This window comes from Podarcis raffonei, chromosome 6 (genome assembly GCF_027172205.1).
Source record: "Podarcis raffonei isolate rPodRaf1 chromosome 6, rPodRaf1.pri, whole genome shotgun sequence".
In the NCBI taxonomy this organism is placed as follows: domain Eukaryota; kingdom Metazoa; phylum Chordata; class Lepidosauria; order Squamata; family Lacertidae; genus Podarcis; species Podarcis raffonei.
The window spans coordinates 65,801,347-65,822,351 of NC_070607.1; the positions used below are offsets into that span (position 1 = coordinate 65,801,347).

Below are 21,005 nucleotides of genomic sequence, written 5' to 3' on the forward strand. Positions count from 1 at the left end.
CCGTGCAAATCTTGTTAACATCCTACCAAATATCTCCCAGGCAGAGGGAAGGCTAGCAGACTGGCAGGGCGCCATCCACTTTGTCAGCAGTGGCACAAAGAGAAAAGACACACACACACACACAGGTCATGGGAGGCGGTGGGATGTTGCTCACTGTGCCTCCTAAGCAATGTAGGCCAACACATCCCCCTCCCTGTTTTTGTTATCAACAGCAACCAGATGAAGTCAGCGCTGCTCTGGGATTACCATTAAAACTCAGTTGCACTTCCTCTCTCTGTCTGCGGGCTGCCCCCAGCAGCACAGGACTAGAAACTGGTGCATGTTTTGCCCAAACAAAGCTGAGCTTCTTTTCTGGCTCTCTGGCAAAGAGCTGAGCAATCGTTCAAGCCCAGATTTTGCACAGTCAGCTAGGTCAGCACTTGGGCATTTCCACTAGACTACAGTCCAGCAGGCAACGTTTCAGCCTGAGGTCAGAAATACATGTTGCTTCCCAATGCATGTAAACATGTAAAGCCCAATGGTTGCTTTTCTTAGGCGGGAGTTTTGGACTGGGAGGGGGGATGGAACTGGAGAGGGAGCATTTAACCCTTTCTCTGCCTCCAAATCAATTCTCCATCCAAGCTGCTTGCATCGCAACACTTCCGTCAGATTCCAGATGTACTTTTGAGGAAGCAAGCATGCATTTTAAACCACATTTTAAAAATATGTATTTTGGAGGTGCAATTTATTTCAGGCGATGTAGGCCATCTTTGAGTGTTTTAGAAATAAAACTGAAAGGTGGGGTTAAAACATCACTTACAGATAGATAGACTAGAGATTTATAGAGGTTTATAGGGAAATGGTGTAGTTTGCATCTCCCTCCTGAAGCTGCATTTTTAAGGAAAAGCAGCTGTCAGGCTCTTTTTGCACATATTTTGAATATGACATGCAATTAGGCTCCAAAGATACTCCAGTTCCTGAGGGGCCTAGGACAAATCCCGATGACTGCCACAAAATCAATCTCAGTTACCCACTGCGCTATGGGCCTTTGATAAGTCTCATTCCCTTACAAGTCATTGAGACTACACAGTGGAATTATTTTAAGAGATACAAAAACGTCAACCAAGGTATCACAGACCAGCTAGTGTACTTGTGCTTCTATTCATCTCAGTGTGTATTATACTGCTATGACAAGAGCAACGGGGGTCACAGTGCATATTCACAATAACATTAAGCTTTGGACAATGGAGACAGACGTCTGCATTGCTATGCCACTCACCTTGCTAGGAAACTGCTGTATAATCTGTGGGGTGTATGTTGCATCTGATGGCTTCTTCTGTAGTGACACCACCACAAAGAGCTCAAAGAGCTGCTGCTCCTGGAATTCAATGAGGTCCCTCTCCAGAGTCTGGTAGTGTGGATTTCTCTTGGACTGAGCCTGTACCTGCAGCAGGCGCTTATGGCGACCTAAGGGAGACAAATGACCTCTTAACTGCTAAAGCCTTTCATCCTGAGTGAAAGAAGGGGAGGCAGCAACAGAGAGGAAGAAGGTTGAAGGGTTAGGGGCAGATTAGCCAACATGGTGCCCTCCAGTTCTTGCCGAACTCCATCTCCCATCAGTCCCACCCAGGATGGGCAAAGGTCAAGGATTATGGGAGCTGTAGTTGGACACACATTTGGAGGGCAATACATTGACCTGGCCTGGATTAGGGAATTTACTCAAGGTCATGCAGACGGTCAGTGATAAAGTTGGGAACAAGGCAAGCTCTGTTCTCCCACATACCAGTAAAGGTTGGGAGGAGCAGTAAGCAAGAGACAAATTAGCTACGCTGCCCAATCTGAGGCAAAACATACTAACATCTGAAAGCTACAGCATGAGGACAGAACTGGTTTCCTCCTCTCCACCATAGTGAGCTATCACAAAGTATCCCATTCTGAATGGGATCGGAGCAGTATTCAAAACTGCACCGACTGCAGTGACTTAGGCTTCATGCGGCCTGCATGTAAAAAGTCGCACTTCCTTTATTCCAAACCTGACTGCAATGTCTTCCCTTCCCCCCTCTAGCACCTAAGAGAGGGTGCTTATCTGAGCGCCCGCACAAGACAGTTTGCAGGATGGATGGAGACATGACTTGACATTGGTGGGCACTACTGAAGTGTGTCCGTGCTAGGCTACAGGCAAAGCTTTGCAGGCATGGAGAGCAGGAAATGCTGGTGTGTCCAGAGCCACCGGTGCCAGCTAGAGCAGATGAGTCATGACACAGATCCAGTTTGGAGCCTGTTGCTCTAGTTGTTCTTCCTCCAGTGCTTATATGCAAGCCTGGGATAAAGGGCCAAACTCATTATGTATAATCTCACTCCAGTTACTCCTTTTTTCCCAGCAAAGGGCGTTTCACAATCTTGCAGGACCATACAGAGTACAGAAATGAATGGGCTAAAGAGGCAACACTGGAGATGCCTTTGGGAGGGGCGTGTGACCAGCCTCTTAATATATTTTACCACAAGAAGCTCAGTGACTACTTCGTAGCACCATGGAACTGGAGAGAAGCAGCCTCTGCAGCATCTAGATGCCCTAACTCTAACCTTTTCCTTTTCGGATGTCTTCTCTTCACCTTTGGAAAAGGACCCAACTGCTTTGGATGGAATCTATTCCCTAAAAGAGTTGGGTTTTTTGAGAGGAAACCTCCCTCCTTTGAGGGTACACGTTCCACACTGGCTCATTTGCAGCAACACCCATTCATGCCTGCTTGGGATTACCAGGTTTCTCAGAGGATTCCGGTCCACTTTCAAGCTTGTTGGGCTTTGCTGTTGCCCTGTAAAAATCAAATGTGCCCTAGAACATGTCAAACAGTCACTAGGGAGAGGCTACCCTTTGCAAGAAAATAGTAATAATTACAGACAGGCTGTCTTTCAAGAAAGCCTTCCATAGTTGCTGATTTTCCCATCAAGCAACTGGAACTCCAGAGTTCATGGGCCACAGTTTGAAAGCCACCACCTGAGCTCTAAACATGCCCACTTCCTTCAGATATTTTTTTCCTGTCGGTCACCCCGATCCTTTATTCTCTTCACTGGGATCCTAGGCGTGAAGTCCTCATGCCAAAGTTTTAGTAGACATAGCTCCCAAGCAAGCTATGCTCTCCCAAGTACTGAAAGAAATATGCATCCCCTGAGCTCCACAAGCAGCCAGGAATGGGGAACCGGTGGCCCTCCAGTTGTTAATGGTCTACAGCTGCCACCATCTCTGATGGCCAAGCTGGCTGGAGGTAACATGAGTTGGAGACCAACAACATCCAGAGGGCCACAGCTCTCCATCCCTCCTCTAAGCATTCATAGTGAGCCCATTTGCCACGAACAAATGGTCAATATTCCAAATACTCAAATGGTTCACAGAAGCTATATGCAGCCTGGCCATTTCTAGTAAATATACCAGCAGGTGATCCAGCAGCTATAATTATGCCCCATGAGCTGGCTCAGCCCTTGTGACTCACTCACTTTTTGGCAGATTCTCCGGTTCACTGTCATACCCATTGGTTTCACCTGAAACGATAGAGAATTTCCATCATAATTTGCCAGCTGGGTGGGAATAGGAAATGCTGGAAGGCAATTGACGCGCTGATGACCCATCATGGGCCTAAGGGCACCAAAAGCTGCGCACAGGTGCAACATCTGGCAAAAGCATCTGCTGCCACACACACTCCAAGTGTTAAACAAAGCAAATAAAACTCATCATATGGTTTCAAGGAGGCATCTTCCATGTTGTGCAATGTAAGGAAGCATCACCATAAATTGTTTAGCACTGCTAGGCAACTTTACAATGCTGATTTGCAAAATGCAGGTCACACAAAGAACACATGGCTCTTTACTAGGCAGTTCAGCACATGCCAGGAAGAAAAGTCGCATAGAAAAACGTAGTAGCACAGTTTTTGAAAAACCAGGGACTACTTTATTCTTCCGCAATTTTAGTACAGAACCTTCTACATTATCCTAAGGTCATTAGAGGAAGGGCAGGATAAAAAAGGAGTAAGCACATATTAAACATACTCAAGAGTTGGCAAGTACATACTTATCCCCACCAATGTTTGGATATCTGACTAGTAGAACTTTACATAACTCAAAATCTATACCTCTGGCTGGAGAAACTTCTTTTCCTGTCTGGGCCACCAACTTCACCCTCTTCTTCCCTCGTTTGGAGTCAAATATTTCCTGAATCTTCAACACAAGCTGAAACCCAAAAAACAAAGTGGAAATCAAGAGGGGCCACATGTCTCCCAAGTATCCAGACAAGGACTGTAAAAGCTGGCCATTCACAGAGCCATGTTGGAAAATTTTGAGGTGGGCAGCTACCAAACCCATGTCAAGGATGATCTGATCCATCTAGAGGGCAAACTGAATCATCTGACCTCCAGAAGAAACATACAAACGTGTAATTGAAAAGGATAACAAGGGATGTATATGGACACTGCATATACATGCCACTAGGAGTCCTGACGTGGGCCTGATCTTGGGACCAGGTCAGAGGGAGAAGTGAAACCTGTGGGCCACTAGAGAACTTCCCACAGTACTCTGTAGCATGAAGTCTTTGTTACATCTACAGTCTTGAGCAAAGACACATTCAACTCCATGCACACAGACCCAAGATTCATAACATAGGTTGGGTTGGCTTTCCAAAGGTGTTCCTATTTCGAGGATCAGAAACATGAAAATCTATATTCATGCTCCATTACAACCATGTTCACCATTCTAGAACCTGATTGCTCATGTGCTACTGCTGAGAGGGAAGCACTGATGCTCTGGCCCCCTCATGCAATACTGCTGGCCGTGATCCAACAATGTCTGGAGGGCCACAGATTCTCAAGGAAATGGCACCAAGGGACCTCCCTTGCCAGGACTGAGGAACAGTTTGGTCCTGGAAATGAAGGGAAGGACGGACCCATCAAATAAAAGAGAGGGGAACATAGTTCCATATCTGGAGGCAGGCAGGGACTTAGCTACTGGGTGCCCCTTTTTTGAGTTACCTACTTTATGTTGTTCTAAAAAAAAATGCACTAAGAGATGAGTGGTGGTGGCAGCAGCAGCAGCCAAGCCCATCCAGTTCCATGTGTAGTATCAGGCGTCTCAAGCCACAGGCAGACAGAAAGCTCTTTGGCTCAGCATGTCAAGTCATAACCTGCTGGCGCTCTCATCTCCTGCGGAACTGCTTTGCTGCCTGAAAGGCGCGGCACGCAGGCCAAGTTCCCTCTTGCCCGGCTTTAAGAATGCATTCGACATTCCAAGCACAGGCCACAGGGTGGGGACCAGTCGTTCCCATCACCACCAGCAATGCACAAGTGCAAGAGGCAAGCGCCAGGTAAATCTGCTCACAGTCCCAACCCTTTCCCTGACCTCGGCAACCCAAGCAGGGTCAGGCGGGCAGAGGAAGAAGGAACCGCAGCAGCAATCTGCTCGGCTGCTCCTGGGCCAATGGCGTGCAGCACAACCCGAGGGCACGGCTGCCCTTTTGAAGGAAGCACTGCACTTCCTCCATCCATTTCCTCCTGCCTCTCTTCCGCTCCTGCAGAGTTTTCCCAGCCTTGATCTTAATCTGAGAGCTACTTCGCACTTTGAAATGGTAGCCCGGTTACACTGGTGTTTGTTGAGACGAAACATGCAAAATGCCAAAGGGGAGAAGGGGTGTGTGTGTGCATGCCAGGTAGCTGAGACTTTCCACAGCTTTTTGCCACGGAAACACTGTGATTTGGAAATGTGTTTCCCCACCCCACACTTTCTAAGCCAGCTGCCACAAACTCTGGCAGTCACAGGGCTGTCACATTTGTCAGCAGCTTCAAGAACCCAGGAAAAGTGGTTGAGAGCTGCAGATATGGCGTCAGGATGCTGGAACGTAGCACATGCTTCTCTGGTGGGGTTGACCAAGATTCTTTGCCACAGTGTGTTTGGGCATCACTCCAGCAATCTTGTGAGTTCAGAGTGAGAGAACAACATGCATTTTCCCTGTCAGTAAATTACTCCTTTACGTTTGGAGGCTGTTTAGGGATCTTTGTCTGACAAAGGGCACTCATGTGGGACATTTCATCATTCCTCTTGGCACAACGTTTATAATCATCTTTGCACACTCCAAGAAATGCTGATGTGTAACACTTGGAAAAGGCAACAAGTCTGGCCTGGGGAATATGCTAGCCTTCCCTCCTCCTACCCCCAATTCCCTCTGCCACAGAAGAAAGAGATTTCTACTAGGCTGCGTGGGCTGGCTCAGTCCTTTAGCCTAAAGTAGATGCCAGAATTGGGAGCTTTTATTGCTCAGGTCCCTAGCTAGACAACAATATCTGAAACACATTTTTTTTGCAATGCTTTCTTACTGTAGGGTTATCAAGAGAACTGGTGTGTGTTGTGGACTGATTTTTTAAAAATACAGATGTATGCGAGGTGATATAAAAAAACCCCTAGCTGGACAGGAGTCCAATTTCTCCAGTGCGTAGGCAGCATCAGAAGCGAATCTTAGTTTGCCGACTACACCAGTCATGCATCTCTGTTACTCACCCACGGGAGGGAGCGGCAGGAAACACATCAGGAAAATGATATTCAAGTTTTATGGAACTGTCTCATTCCTAATAAACTGCTCAGCAGCTTTAAGCCACAAAACACTTTGGAGGTTAAAATGTTAATTCCGGAGTAAGCCACTCCAGAGGAATAAGCTACATGAGTCTAGGCAGAATAAAATGAACTCAGGATCATATTGAGCCTTTACAAGCAGCATTGATCACTTGTTTAAAATCAGAATTAAACTTCCAAAGTGAATGGGGGTTAGCTGCGCATTAACTGCACGTTGCCACATACTGCCTGTGCCCGTTTGCCAATCAGCCTGAATAGCTGTGTATGCACAGCAGGACAACAGCATCCAAATAAACAAAGGAGTGAAATTAATTCAGGCATGGGCTTCCACAAGGAGGACTAGCTAGCTGAATCTTGCACCTAGGTTTGAACTAGGTTCAAATCACTGCTCAGCATTGCTGCAGAGGAAGGGTGAAGATCTCCTCATGCTCAGGACCATTCCCAGAGCTGAGTGGTGTGGTGCATGAGCAGGGAAAGAAAGAAAAGACTCTAGCTCCTCTTGCTGCTTTTCCTCCCCGGGCGGGGGGGGGGACACCCTCAAATCGTGCTTCCTCACCCGAGGTAGATTCTTCCTCTTCCTGCTTCCAGCCTCGCCTGCTTTGAAGAACTTCCACTCCGTCAGCGTAACAGGTAGAGTTGTGTCCTTTGGCAGCCTCCCACGCAGGCAGATCCTTGTGGTCTTTAGCTCCAAGGTTTTGCGGTGAAGGAAGTGTGGCTTCGGGGGTAGCTGCACAAAACCAAAAATAAAATAAAAACATGGTTGAGAGTGAAAAGGTTTCACTAGGAAAGTGATTCCCACTAAGCTGAATGTGGGCAGACACCAATAATGAACAAGAATTCTGCAAACAGGCTGCCTGCTTTTTATGGTAGTGACAATGAAGTAGAAGTGTCTAACAGGCATGGGAACGATCCCTGGTTTGGAGAAGAGCACAGGCCGAAAAGTCCCCTTAGCTGAGCAGTGGGGAAATCTAATTAGGCCTGCCTCCTCTCCCACCGCCTGCCCAATTCTCCCCATTTACACACCTGTGCATTTAGCAGTTGTTTAGCTTAGTGACTGTCCTCTTCCCCTAAAATCATTTGGGGGCAAAATAGCAGCTAACACAATCTCCCTGCTTTGTCACTGGAGAAGCAGGGGGTGGGTGTCATTTCAAGTCAGTTATAATGGGAACCAAGGACACAGGCTTTAAGTACCTGCCAACACCTTTTCTTGGCTCCTCAAAAGTTGTTGGAACTCCAATCAGCCCCAGCCAGCAAGACCAACACCTCAGGGCTGGAGGGCCACAGGATGGGAAAGGCTAGCATTGTGAATGTGCCTCAGGCTCATTCCTTCACAAGTGGGAGGGATGGAGAGGAAGTGTCAGCTTTCAGTCTTGAACAAATGCAGTTCCCTATTTTATAGGTGGTAAAAGCACAATGAGTAGGAGGTCTGAAAAGGGAAGCATGCACAGGTGCACATGTTTAGGCAACAAAGTGCCTCCCCTGCACTGCTACAGTGCTCCCTGTGGTGCTGTAGATACTGGGCATATGGCTTAATCCCCAGGCAGCACAAGCTCCCCTCCACAAAAGAGTACCCTAGTGCATGTGTGTGGAAGTATGCTCCTAACCCACAGATCGTGAATGCGCTTCAGCATGCATGCACAAATTTCCCCCTTCCTCTTTTGTTCCCTGCATGGGGAGTGCAGAGTATTGTCTTCGGACAAGGAGAGATCAAGCTAATGCTAACACAGCATAGCGAAGCAGCATTTTACTCTCTAATGGTGAATTCACAGACGTGCAATCTTCAGTTGATAACTGCCAACAATGGTGAAAGCCACAGTGTCACAGCCCTCAGCCCAAACACACAAAACTTTTCAGTGGAAGCAGTTCAAACACTTAGCTCAATGCCACTGAGTCTGTGCATGTCTGAACTTATTCCATCTTAGTCAACTGAATTCCTGTGGGGTGCAGGGACAAAATCCAGCCTTAGGTGGGGATGCAGAAAACAGACATTGAGAAATGAGCCTTCACCTTGGGAGGCTTGATGGTGCTCCGGGCAGGAGGCAGCTTCCAAGTAGAGGGGATCCTCCATAGAGGCTTCACTTTGATATCTTCATACAGGTTCTCCTTAGCAGGATCTAGGAAAAAGGAGTATCGTGAAGGAGAGAGGCAGAATACCAACATGCTTGCAACAACAAAAGGCACAAACTGGGACCATGTCTACAGCAGAGGAGCGGAACCTCTGGCCCAAAAGCCACTCCTGGCCCACCAGAGGTTCCAATTCAGCCCACAAGGACCATTTTCCAAAACCACAGCCACCTGTCCATCAGCTGATGGGCAGGGGGTGAATTCTACCTTGTTCTGCTACGCAAGCAAGTAGCAGGGAACTCATGCACAGAGCCAGTGGCTGCAGATAGCAGGTTTCAGCTCACCACCACTGATGGTCCTGCTGTGGAGCTGAAGCCCAACCACACAGGCAAAACTTGGCAGGTGGGAGGGACAACCCACCTGTCATTAAGATGTCAAAGGTCATGCACAGGATTTTCTTGGTACAACAGACCAATGCAGCTACTGTTTTGAAAATGATTACTCTCTGGCTTTGGTGTGCTATACACACACACACAAAAAACCCCACAAAAAAAAACCACACATACACATCAGAAATCTATCAATTTGTTCTTAGAGAGCTGAGAGGAAAACAACCTTTTCCCAAAGCTTGTACAACCAGGAAAAGGCTCCTGAGAATACATCAATTATTTCTATCAAATAAAATGTGGCCCTTCAAATTATTCTGAAACTACACAGAAATGGAGTGGGGGAGAAGAGATACTTAAAAAGAAAACAGGAAAAATAAGGAGGAAACGAACAGGACTGAAGGAACTCTGATAGGATGGAAGAATGGGGCAGCTTGAGCAGGATTGGGGGCTGCATAAAATGACATTAGGGCCCATAGGGTGCCTACTTGTGAACTAATAGAAAGGAAACGGGGAGGAAGAAAGCACAAAGCAGCAGGATGCTCTGCAAATCCCCACACCCGCTTCTCTTCAATTTGCTGTTTTGCAGAAGAAGTGGTATTTGATATCACTCTACAAACACTCTACAAACAGGTATCTATAAACATGTTCAACAGGCAGCTTCAAAGTAGTACAATTCATTTCCTCCAAGTGAACTTTGCAACATACCAATAATGTCCTCATAGAGGTTGTCCTCCGATTGCGTGCAATAGAGGCGGACACTTGTGGTGCCATTCAATTCTTCATGGAGCTTTTGGTACTCAATGGCTGCTAGCCGGTTTCGGTAACCTTGGATGTCCTCAAATTCAAAGGACTTTCTGCAAACAAAGCATAGAGTTGCCTTATCATCACACAAGCCTCACAAGCAATAACTTGCCCATCTCCTATGTTTTGTTAAAGGGCTGCTGCCCCTGTCTAGAGCTGACTGAAATGTTTGTTTTCCTTTTGGAGAATTTTCAGCATAAAACTGCTCTTTTAGAAAAAGTAGTATTATGCAGCTCTGTCTTCAGTTCTCCATTCAGAACGTATAAAGACAATAGAAAGAGGTGAGATCATTTTTAACACAATTTCTCTCAGAAATTGTTTTTCATGCCTTAAGGCAGCGATGGGGAAACTTGTTCCTGCCCCAGGAGTTGCTGGACTCCCATCAGCCCCAGCCAGCATGGCCAGTGGGCAGGCATGATGGGAGTTGTAGCCCAACATACATCTACATTTGAACATATGGGTTGTAATAGTCCATTTCATTTAGACAACTATTTAGCCTGCTTATATTAATGTATACAGGAATGATGAAATACTCTTACTGTGAAAAGTCAGCTGGAATTTTTTTTTAATCTATCCCCCCCCCCCATTTTTTCTGTTACAATTGCAAATAGAAATATGGAAAGTTGGGGGGAGAACCTTTCTGATTTCCTGATGATGGAAGAATGAATGGGGGCAACTGAAAGAAGAGTATGCTTAGCTGTTCCCTAAGATGGGGAAAACCGCAATGATTAGGAACAGGACTTGCTACAATGAGCAATATCCACCACGGAGCAGATAGTGCTGCGGTCCAAACCACTGGGCTTCAGGGGCTTGCTAATTGGAAGGTTGGCGGTTTGAATCCACGCAACAGGGTGAGCTCCTGTTGCTCTGTCCCAGCTTCCGCCAACCTAGCAGTTCAAAAGCACGTCAGTGCAAGCAGATAAATAGGTACCACTCTGGCGGGAAGGTAAACGGCATTTCCGTGTGCTCTGGCTTCCGTCACGGTGTTACATTGCACCAGAAGCGGTTTAGTCATGCTGGCCACATGACCCAGAAGGCTGTCTGTAGACAAATGCCAGCTCCCTCAGCCTGAAAGCAAGATGAGCGCTGCAACCCCAAAGTTGCCTTTGACTGGACTTAACCATCCAGGGGTCCTTTACCTTTACCTACTTGCATAAGAGGAACCAGAGAGATCAACCTGGCACCCACCTCTTGGATCTGCTTCGGATTCCTCTGCTGACCACTCTCTGCCCAGTGTCATGGGAGGTTGAGGCAGGACAGCCACCATTAGACTGATGTTCTGGCGCCTTCCTCTCGGCATAGCCTCCATTAGGGCAATCTGTGCGGTCCTTATCAGACAGGTATCGGAAAGTCCTTCGTGGTTTGGGTACCGGATTGATGGCTGGCCGCCCCTCCTGACCTTCAACGTCACAGTAGATGTTCTCCAAGCTCTTTGTCGGAGCCAAGTTCAGCTCCTTCTCTGTTGAGCCACAGCTTTCCCGCTTTCTTTTCAGGTCCAAAGCCAGAGCGAGGACTTGGTCGGGAGAAAGGGCTTCTATCTGTTTCCACAGCTCCCGTGAGGTGTAGAAGTTCCCTGGAGGGAGCCTCTCCCCCTGCCAGTCCGCCTCATCCTCTCCTTCAGATATAACACCATTGGGGAGCTGCTCAACCAAGGGGCTCTCTGGAGCCTCTTGGAGCCTCTCCTCTTCCTCCTCAGTCACACAGCAGAGGCGAGAGTTTTCCCGGAAATCTAAGCCAAGGCTCTGAATGTTTGCTAGTCCTTCTGAATGCCTGTTGTGCCCTAGTCCCACCGTCTGTCTCCTGCTCTCTTGACCATACTTGACCCCAAAGTCCTGGGGCTTCTGTCTTTCCTCCTGGCAACCCCCTTGAGTCCGACCCTCCCACTGAGAAATCTTTTGTTTTATGTTCCGGCAGTGGCTACGAGACAGGGTTTGCACAGCAGTGCGGGAAAAGCCAGGATCTGTGCTGCCCGTGGGGTGCATGGCAGGCAACGTAAGTTCACATCACAGCACGTTGCCTCCCAGTTGCAGTAAGTGAGATTTGTAATTCCAGAGTCAAGATGCTGAGGGTTTCCAGTCAAAACCAGTTCGGAAAGTAATCCAACAACTGTGCTGAAAGGGGAAACATATTCTGATGGCACCCTGAAGAAAAAGAGAGAAACGGGACATCCATCAGAAGGGGTGCAAAACGTATGCTTTGGACACAATCAACCATCTTTCAGGTGTCACAAGACACTCTTGGTTTGTTGGTTTGTTTAAATTACTCCAAGGGTCTTTCTGTACATTGCAGGAAACCCAGATTTCCAACTGAATGTACACCTGACCTGGAATTCCAGCTTGTCCCAGCTCTCTGACAAGTGTACAATCCACATGTTTGCCTTGTTCACACATTTTATATTTTAGGTATACCTTAAAAGCTTAAGCGTATATCTAAATAATCAAACCGAATGTGCGCCTCTGCACATAAGGCAACAACTTCCTGAGCATGAGCAATAAACGGAAGTCTAACATTCCCAAGCTGTGTCAGGGATTGGTTTTGAATACCTCACCCATTTCAGCTTCCCTCAGATCTAGAAATTAAGCAGGCAGGTGAAACTCTGCACCCAGCCACCTTTCGTAACTACTAACTATATATTCAACCCTTTTAATGAATACAGCACTTAGCATTTTGAAACGTCATTATTATTCTCATTTTACAGAATGTTTCTATGTTCCTTTTGCTGTTACGACCTATCGGGTGCTCTTACTGTGAAGGTATTTGTGCAAAAGCCTTTCTTCTTTCAATCCAGGAAGTAAAGAGAATAGAATGTGAAAAGGGAGAGGGCAAAGGAAAAAAAATGAATCTTCTAGATAGTTCACTGCATATTATTGGGTGGCTGCAGAACTGAGGGCAACATAAGGAGAGCCTACTGGAAAAGACCAGTGGCCTGTCTAGTCCAGTGTCCTGTTCTCACATTGGCCGAGCAGATGCCTATGGGAAGTCTGTAAGGAGCACCTGAGTGCAACATCACTTTCCAACTTGTAATTCTCAACAACTAGCATTCAAGGGCACACGGCCTCCAACAGTGGAGGCAGAATATAGCCAGGGAATTGCATGGGGGGGACGGGACTGCAGCCCATAGTCTAATTTGGGGTGGCAATAGGGGGAGCCCAGAGGGAGGGTAGGCAAGAAGTGGGATATGGAAGGGAGAAGCTGAAAGGAGATGGGGGCGGAATTCTCTGCAAGGGATCAGTTCATACCACTGGCAAGAGTGATCTGTTTCTCTCTTGGCAGCCTGCGGGGTGGAGAAGGCAGGAGATAGAAGGAAAGAGACACACAGAGAGAAGGGTGTTTCAGAAAGAGAGAGAAGGGGTGGCCCCACTCACTCCTTTTTGGCTCTGCCCCACCCATGCTCACTCTAGTTCTGTCTACCACTGATCCTCAACAGGAAGCATGGGGGGGAGCAGTGGGAAAGCAGCACCTCTGCCACCATCAGATTTTGGGGATCTGAACTACCATGGTTGAAAGGCGACTAAGTTACAACAGAACGAGCTGCAGCCCCAGAGTTTGCACAAGTGCTTATGCTTGCTTGGATTGGACAGGGTTTTCCTCAGTGTGAAATCCCACCACAACCACAGTCTTCTTTTGCTCAGCAACACTCAGCACACTTGCTGAAAAGATGAACAAGGCCTCCCGAGTCCCAAGGCACAGCTGGAGGCTGATGCTGCCTGTATTTCACAAACAGGAAAACAGGGCGAGACAGTGATGCAAACCACCCACTGCCACTGCAGGCAGAGGTGGCAGAGGCGAGTCTTGGACCCAACAGAGCTGGTTCACAGGCTTCTGTCTGCCCCACACCCTGCATGGTGATGACAGGGCGATTGCTGTGTTTTCCCGTCATTTGCACAGGTGGGTGAAAGAATCCTCCCAGGCCCAGTATTGCTTCAGATCCCAGTAAAGATCCTCTGAAGGCTGCTCAAGATGCTCCTTTAAGCCCTTAAGGTAAAGAAACTGAAGAAAGAGCACCAGATGTTCTGGGGTTTGCTACCGCGTACTTACCGGTACTAATATCTTTGTGGTTGCACTCTCCAGGGCAGTTGCACAACACTGCAGGAACAAAACACCCATAATATTTTCCCATCTCCATAGGACAAGACCAGTACAAGTGTTCTCTGACACCAGCAAATAAACAACCAACAACAACTGCACCACCATCCAGAAGTGGCATAAACCAGCAGCAGAGGTCTTCAAGCCAGCAGCCCTTTCTCTGCTCACAGAGCTACCAACACTCAAGAGAGACCTGGAGGGGGAACTAAGCAAAGCCTCAGGTGCAGAAAGGTTCCTGCTTTCAGAGACTTCAGGAGTCATAGATCATGTTTCCAAGCTTCCCTCTTTAACCAGGAGCTCTAGAAACTTGTACAGATGAGTGCTGACAATGGGGGTTCTAAAATGGCAAAGACCTTCAGCATTTTCCTTAGGATGAGCCATGGTTAATTTAGTCCTGTTTGGGACAAGGGCATTAGAGACAGTGGGAGCTATCCAGTCTGTGGAGAACTCCTTGCATTGAATTTTAGCTTTACTTTTCGACAGGCATCCCACACCTACCCATATTGCTGCCCACATTGCTGCCCGGTGCTTTGACCCACATGGAAATGCCCACCATTTTGCAAGACCCACCCTGACAGGCAAAGAAAGCCCTTCCCCTCCTCCATCAGGCTGTGCTGTTTTGCAAAGCAGCTGGGGCTCCCTTCCTTCCAGGGTTAAGGAGGTTCCTTTCCAGTCCTACGCAGAAAATTGCTATAAATAGGCCTGCCTCAAAGCATCCTGAGCATCTGGGAGTCAGCCTCTTCCACACACCCTTGTGTGGCCTTGATTAGCAGCAGCAACAATGTGGCCACTCCCCAAAGTAACAGGCTGGCACTGAGTGATAATTCTCCGCCCCCCTCCCCAAGGAACAGCTGCTGACATCTCTGGAGGTCATGGAGCCCAAGAGAAGCAAGGGGGTCTGGCTAGCTGGGGTGGCGGTGGGAGAGAGACTACGAATAAAGGAACCCAAATAGCGAGAACAGCCTCCAATTTATTGCAAAATACCCCAAAATGTTCATCATCTTGCCTGTCTGCCTGAAGACTTTGCCCAGCCATTTCCTTCCCCGGTAATATGGCACAAATCCTCTCCATTCTGCTCTTTCCATTCAGAGCCAGACATAGGGCTCATCCACGCTTTCAGAACACACACCTGTGCGTCCAAGTGGGTTTTTCTACCTGTCCTGGCGCTTTCCCTGGGAAAACCCTCATTTTACTGCTGAATCATAGCAAAAGACAATCTCCAGAAAACAAGATTGCCATTTGTTCTGATTCAGCGGTAAGACATGGGTTTTCCCCAGCGAAAGCGCCTGCACAGAAAAACCCACCAAACACTCAGACACAGAGCTTTAAAGCCCGCACCTGTGCCTAGAAACGTGGCACAAAATGAAGACTGGTTAATCTATACACTCAGCAAAACCAGGTGATCTTTCAGAGACTGTACCATTTCATACTGGGGGAAGGGGTGTCCTATCAATATGTGTTTTGGTTTCCTCATGTGAAAATACTCCTCCACTTTTAAAGAGAGGGGTACTCCATGCAGTTTGGCATCAGGAAATGTGATGATATATCTTTCTGTGTAGAAGAGGTTTTTGTTTTTACATGTGGGAGCATTCGGTCATGCTGCTTGAGCTTGAAGGGCTTACAGTAGAGAAAGAATTTGTTGTTGTTGTTGTTTTGCTGAACATGTAAGTTCTGCTCTCTCACCCCATCCTATTCTGTTGCCTCCCTTCCCAACTGTCCTCCTCTGAAGGGGAACAGCCTCATCTAAAAGATGGAAGCAAGCATACCAATTCATCAAAGGCATCCTACAGCAATTTCCAACTATTACTATCATGGAGGTGATTCTGCCATGCTGACATCTTCAGTAGAGTCAAAGAAGGTTCCGTAAGCATTTGAACCTGCTGTTAGTCAGACCTCCCACTATAGATACTCCCTGATAATAATTCATCAGTCCCTATTAGGCAGTTGCCCAGGGTCCAAAACCAGAAACAAGCCTGATTGAGGGGGCGGGGAATCCTGTAAGACTTAATCAGGGAAGCAGCACTCTCTCCTACCGAAACACCCCATGCAAATGCTATCTCTACCCCCACATTACCTCAGCAAACATGACCTTGGAAATATGTATTTGTCAAGATAATATGTAGTCCAAGTCTCAGCTCCATCCACCCACATCTGCAAAATGGGAATAATTACACTGGCCTACTTTGCAATGCTCTTGTAAGGATTACTAAGCTAATGTACATGAAACAGCTCAAGCACTTGAAAGCAGGGGAGGGTGGGGGGCTGTGCTCTTCCAGGTGTTGTTGGACTACTGCTCACATCATCCTTGACCATCAGCCACGCTGGCTAAAGCAGTTGGGAGTTGGGAGTCCAACAATATCTGAAGAGCCACACGTTCCCCACCCTTGTCCTAAAGTAAATATTAAGTATTTTTATCAGTATCATCATCAAAGGTTGAAAAGCAATATGAAACAAAGGAAAACATATGCTACATTACAGGGACAGTGCTCTTAATATGCAATAATTAGCTCTCCCTGCATACCTACAGTGATATAAATGCAGTAGAGTGGTGGTAATTACTATGGCTTAAACACCAACGTGGATCTTTGTTAACTTATCTTCTGATTGGAGCTGAGCGTGAGAAGCTGAGTCAAGTAGTAATACCATGTAAAGCAGGTTCAGCTCCTACAGGTTGCAGCACATCACACAGGTAACAACACAGGACATCAATTTTTTTTAAAATAATGTGATATAGCCTCATAGATCTTGTGCAAAAACAAGAGCTGCCACATCTGTGTCTTATATGAGCCTTACAGTTTCAGAGCTTAGCTTTGCATGGGGCTTGATCCAGTGCAAGTGGCCTGCACCACACTCTCAAAGAACTCAGCAAGAAAGGGGAGCCTTTCTTCTCACTGAAATATATTTAGACCTTGATCCTCTCCTACTTGCCACCAAAATATGTTACCTCAGTTTCACCGAGAAAACTGAGGGTCTTCCTTGTTCAATAATGTTGTCAAAGGCAAAGCAGCAGCAGCATTCATACACATACAGTAATTCCACTGAGAATACACACAGGCCAGCTACTATTGTTTTCCCCCATCCCAATTAACTATATCGGTTTAACGACACTATATTTTCTTAATACATCCTGGGATCTGTTGCTTTTATGAGAGTCCTCAAAGAGTTCTCCAATATGGCAAAAGCAGATGCTAATTCAAAAAGAAGATGCACAGCACGGCAAGCCCATCATCACAGCTGAACTGTCAGATGGGCACACCAGCAAATCAAATGCTAGTTCTCCATCTTGTCTCTCGCCTCCCTCTATCATTTACTCACCCAGTACTCCCTCTTCCTCCTCTTGCATAGCTGCCTGGAAAATACCAGCAAGGAATCAATTCAGTAAGGAATCAGTGCAGTGGGTATGGGTAACCTGTTGGCCATCATCCCTGACCACCGACCATGCTTGCTGGGGCTGCTGGGTGTTGTAATCCAATAATATCTGGAAGGTACTAGATTGTTGAAGGCTGCTCTACCAAGATGCTCACGGTTTATGTTAACAGTGTGGCCAACTTCTAAAAAGAGAGCTGCCAGAGCTTTGTACTGGCTGAAGACCCGACCATCTGTGGTGGAAGCCTAGCTCCTTGGCAGCAAATGTGCAGAATGAGGGGGAGTTTAGGTTTAATAAGCAAGTTCCTCCCATTCCTCCAACTGCAGGCAGCCAGCGTCCTTGAATCGTCTTTTGAAAGGAAAGATACATGAAGATTGGTGCACATGTAGGTGGGTGGAGAGTGGGGTGGATGGGCTGTGCTTACTCACTAGTGAAGGGAAACTGCTCACAGCCACTACTTAGATTACTTCACACACTTTCCAAAACCCAGCTCTGGCACTGGGCTAAACCCTGGCACAAATGAAGCCCTAGATATAGAGCCAGTCTCAGCTACTCAAGGCAAAAGCAAGCCACCACTGGCCCCCAACTGGTGCTCCCCTTCTCTACCCAACTCCTTCTTGCACATAAGTCTTCCACCCTCTTTCTCTGGCAGTGGTGGGGGAGAACTTCCAGGATTGCTCCTGGCATATGCATTCCCAAAGCTTAAAACAGCAGGCACCAATCATTTCCAAGATAGAACCAGCCTACAGTAATTGCTGTCGGAAACCTGGGCACAGGATACATGTTCAACCCCATTGCCCCTGACTCTAGCAGCTTAAAAAAAGAAAAAAGAACAGGCTGTTTGTTGCACCCAAAATCTACAGGAGGGATGAGGAACCTCTGGCACCTCCTTGCCTCTATTCTTCAGCTGTCCTTTGTTCAAGGACATTTTCCAGACTAAGACATGTCCTTGACTGCCTGGCTGTTCACAACTTTAGGAAAAACTTCTTTCTCAAAGCAGGCTTCTCAACTCATATTTAGTGTATTACTCTTGGAAACTGATAAGGTTCCCAAATACTTCACATTCCCCTCACATTCCCATCTATCTCTGAGAATTAACTAACTAAAATAGCTGGCTATTCTTCTTGCTTGAGGCACAGCCCTGCATGGGCGTCTATTAAACCACACCCAATGCGAAGAATAGAACTCTAATGTCTGGACTTGCACAGGCTTGCAGACTAAGTAGTTGTGGTTACCATCAAGGCAAGTGACTTTTGTCTACTTTTCTCTTCTGGTAATGTGCTTAGCAGAGAGCAGCTGACCCAGTCTTTGATTTTAAAGGAGCGTTGCTGTTATAACATGCAGTCAGACACACTGGCAGACAACCGCTCCAAAAGAATTTAATGCAGTCTCTCCCAAATACTTTCTGAGCAATGCAGCTCACAGATATTTCCTTCGATAGGATACCCTAGGCAGCAGTGACCTTACAAATGTTTTTTGGAGCCACTCAAAACTCTGCAACCTTCTGAGTCTGAAGGCTGGACTACAGATATTGCTGGCCTACAGCTCCCCTCATTCCTGACCATTCACCATGCAGGCTGGGGCTGATAGATGCTGGAGTCCAACAACACTTGGAAGGTCACAGGTTCCCCACCCCATACATTTGACCTACAACTTTTTATTCTAACAACTGGCAAGACCCTCCCAGATTGAGGTGAGGCTGAACCAGAGTTGCTAATATAACAGATACATCAGAATCCAAGGAGAAGAGCTGATACAGCTATATCAGCGTTCTGTTTCTTTACTAAATAATGCAGGGATTCCCCCCACCCCGTCATATATTTCCTATGCTAGTTTCCATGTGGGAAAACCCCAGCTGTAATAATAAAGTTCCTTCTATTATAATGGCGTTGCAATTTTAAAAGGGGTGTAGCGCAGAGGTAGGGCACAATCTTAACACGCAAAAGTTTACGGGGCCAGGTTCAATCCCAGACACATCCAGATAGGGTTGTGAAAGATTCCTTTGTGAAGCACCATTGCCAGACAGACTATATGAGCAAGAAGGACCAACTGACTGATTGGCTGCTTATGTTTCTCAACGGCTCATCCAGCTTGAAGACCAGTGTAAGTGCACCAATGACAGCATCAGATTCAGACCTTCTCGCTGAAGGCTGCAGATGAGAAACTTGTGGCCAGTTTTGCTGGTTCAGAACAGGTTTCTTCAGCCACTGGAGACAAAGTAATCCAGATTAATCTGATACATACCAAGAAATGCTGTAAATTCATTATTTTATAAAGGTGGGCTGTTGCCCAAGAGAGAGAGAGAGAGAGAGGGAGAGAGAGAGAGACAGACAGACAGACAGACAGACAGACAGACAGACACTGACTACAATGTTCAGGTTCTATTCAGACAGACAGAACCTAGTGCTTCCTGTTCAGCTTTGATTCCACAAAATTGAGCTTTTTGATTTACAATGTTTTGTGGCATAGATAGGTTTTTCTGAAGTTGTGCTCTTAAATACTTAGGCTTCCTGAAATACCATGGAGAAATTACAACAGCCAGTCATCTAGGTTATGACAGTATTCTCCCTTAATTAAGAAAATTACAGCCCTATCTGGCATGATTCTATGTCTTTTATTTCATAACGCAGCACCTGCAGAGAACATCACTGCTTTGAACATAGGTGTTCCGGTGGGGACTTTGCTTTCTGATCTATCTATATATATATACAGTGGACGCTCGGGTTGCGAACGTGATCCATGCAGGAGGCACGTTCGCAACCCGCAACACCGTGCCTGTCCATGCACAGGTCACGATTCAGCACTTCTGCGCATGCGCAAAGCGCAATTTAGCGCTTCTGTGCATGCGCGAGCACTGAAACCCGGAAGTAACCCATTCCAGTACTTCCAGGTTTAGCGCGATACGCAACCCGAAAATGCACAACCTGAAGCATCTGTAACCCGAGGTATGACTCGTTCGTGTGTGTGTGTGTGTGTGTTGTTTTAGCTATTTCTGTATATGCAGTTGTTCTGTTTATGTTTTTATTGTAGTGTAAATTGCTTCAGATTGCCTCATTGGAAGCAATTTATAAATGAAGTAAATAAAATAATAACAAAAAATAACAAACATTTAAAATCAACATATGGGAAATTATTGATGTTGGAAAACTGGACAGCTGGTTTTGTCCCTGTCCCCCATGGCTGGCAACTGATGTTCTCCTAAAACAGGGTGGACCAACACATGGCCCAAGGGCCACATGCGGCCATCGAGGCCTTTTTGGGTGGCCCTCAGCAACACTTGATGCTTCCTCCAAACCTTCACACTTCCTTCCGATAGCCAGGTAAGTGAGGTGCTGGCTTTGGGGAAGGAGCTGTGAGGGCTCTGACAGGGTCAGAGTCCTCCCTCCTCCTTCCCAAAGCCTAGTCAGTGCTTTCTCAGCTTGGGGAAGGAGGTGGGAGGGCTCTGGGACACTGCCAGAGCATCCTTCCCAAAGTCCAGGGCCTCACTTACCTAGCATGGCAGTGTGAGGGCAGGGGGAGGTGTGAATTTTTGGCCTCAACCCCCTGCCCCATGTGACAAGGCAGTGTGTGGCCTGTGGGTTCAATGTCCAAGCACTTTTGCGGCCCACTTGGTATGAAAAGTTAGGCCTTCCTGTCCTGAAGGCAGAAAAAAAAATGATGCCAAATGAGGGCTGGTTTTGTCACCTTCCTTTGCTGCAGCAGTTGGGTGTTCC

At 47.0% G+C, this 21,005-nt stretch overlaps 1 protein-coding gene across 1 annotated transcript in view; it reads right to left on the bottom strand.

The window, feature by feature from the left end:
• The window catches only part of DENND2C (DENN domain containing 2C), a 58,740-nt gene that overhangs the window by 16,902 nt on the left and 20,833 nt on the right, over positions 1-21,005 (bottom strand). Inside the window, exons 2-8 of the mRNA XM_053393559.1 lie at positions 11,028-11,980; positions 9,744-9,892; positions 8,593-8,699; positions 7,142-7,312; positions 4,104-4,200; positions 3,472-3,516; positions 1,259-1,446 (exon numbers count right to left, since the gene is read on the bottom strand). Coding sequence (XP_053249534.1) covers positions 1,259-1,446; positions 3,472-3,516; positions 4,104-4,200; positions 7,142-7,312; positions 8,593-8,699; positions 9,744-9,892; positions 11,028-11,821 — 1,551 coding nt within the window. The 5' untranslated portion in view covers positions 11,822-11,980. The remainder of the gene's footprint in view (positions 1-1,258; positions 1,447-3,471; positions 3,517-4,103; positions 4,201-7,141; positions 7,313-8,592; positions 8,700-9,743; positions 9,893-11,027; positions 11,981-21,005) is intronic.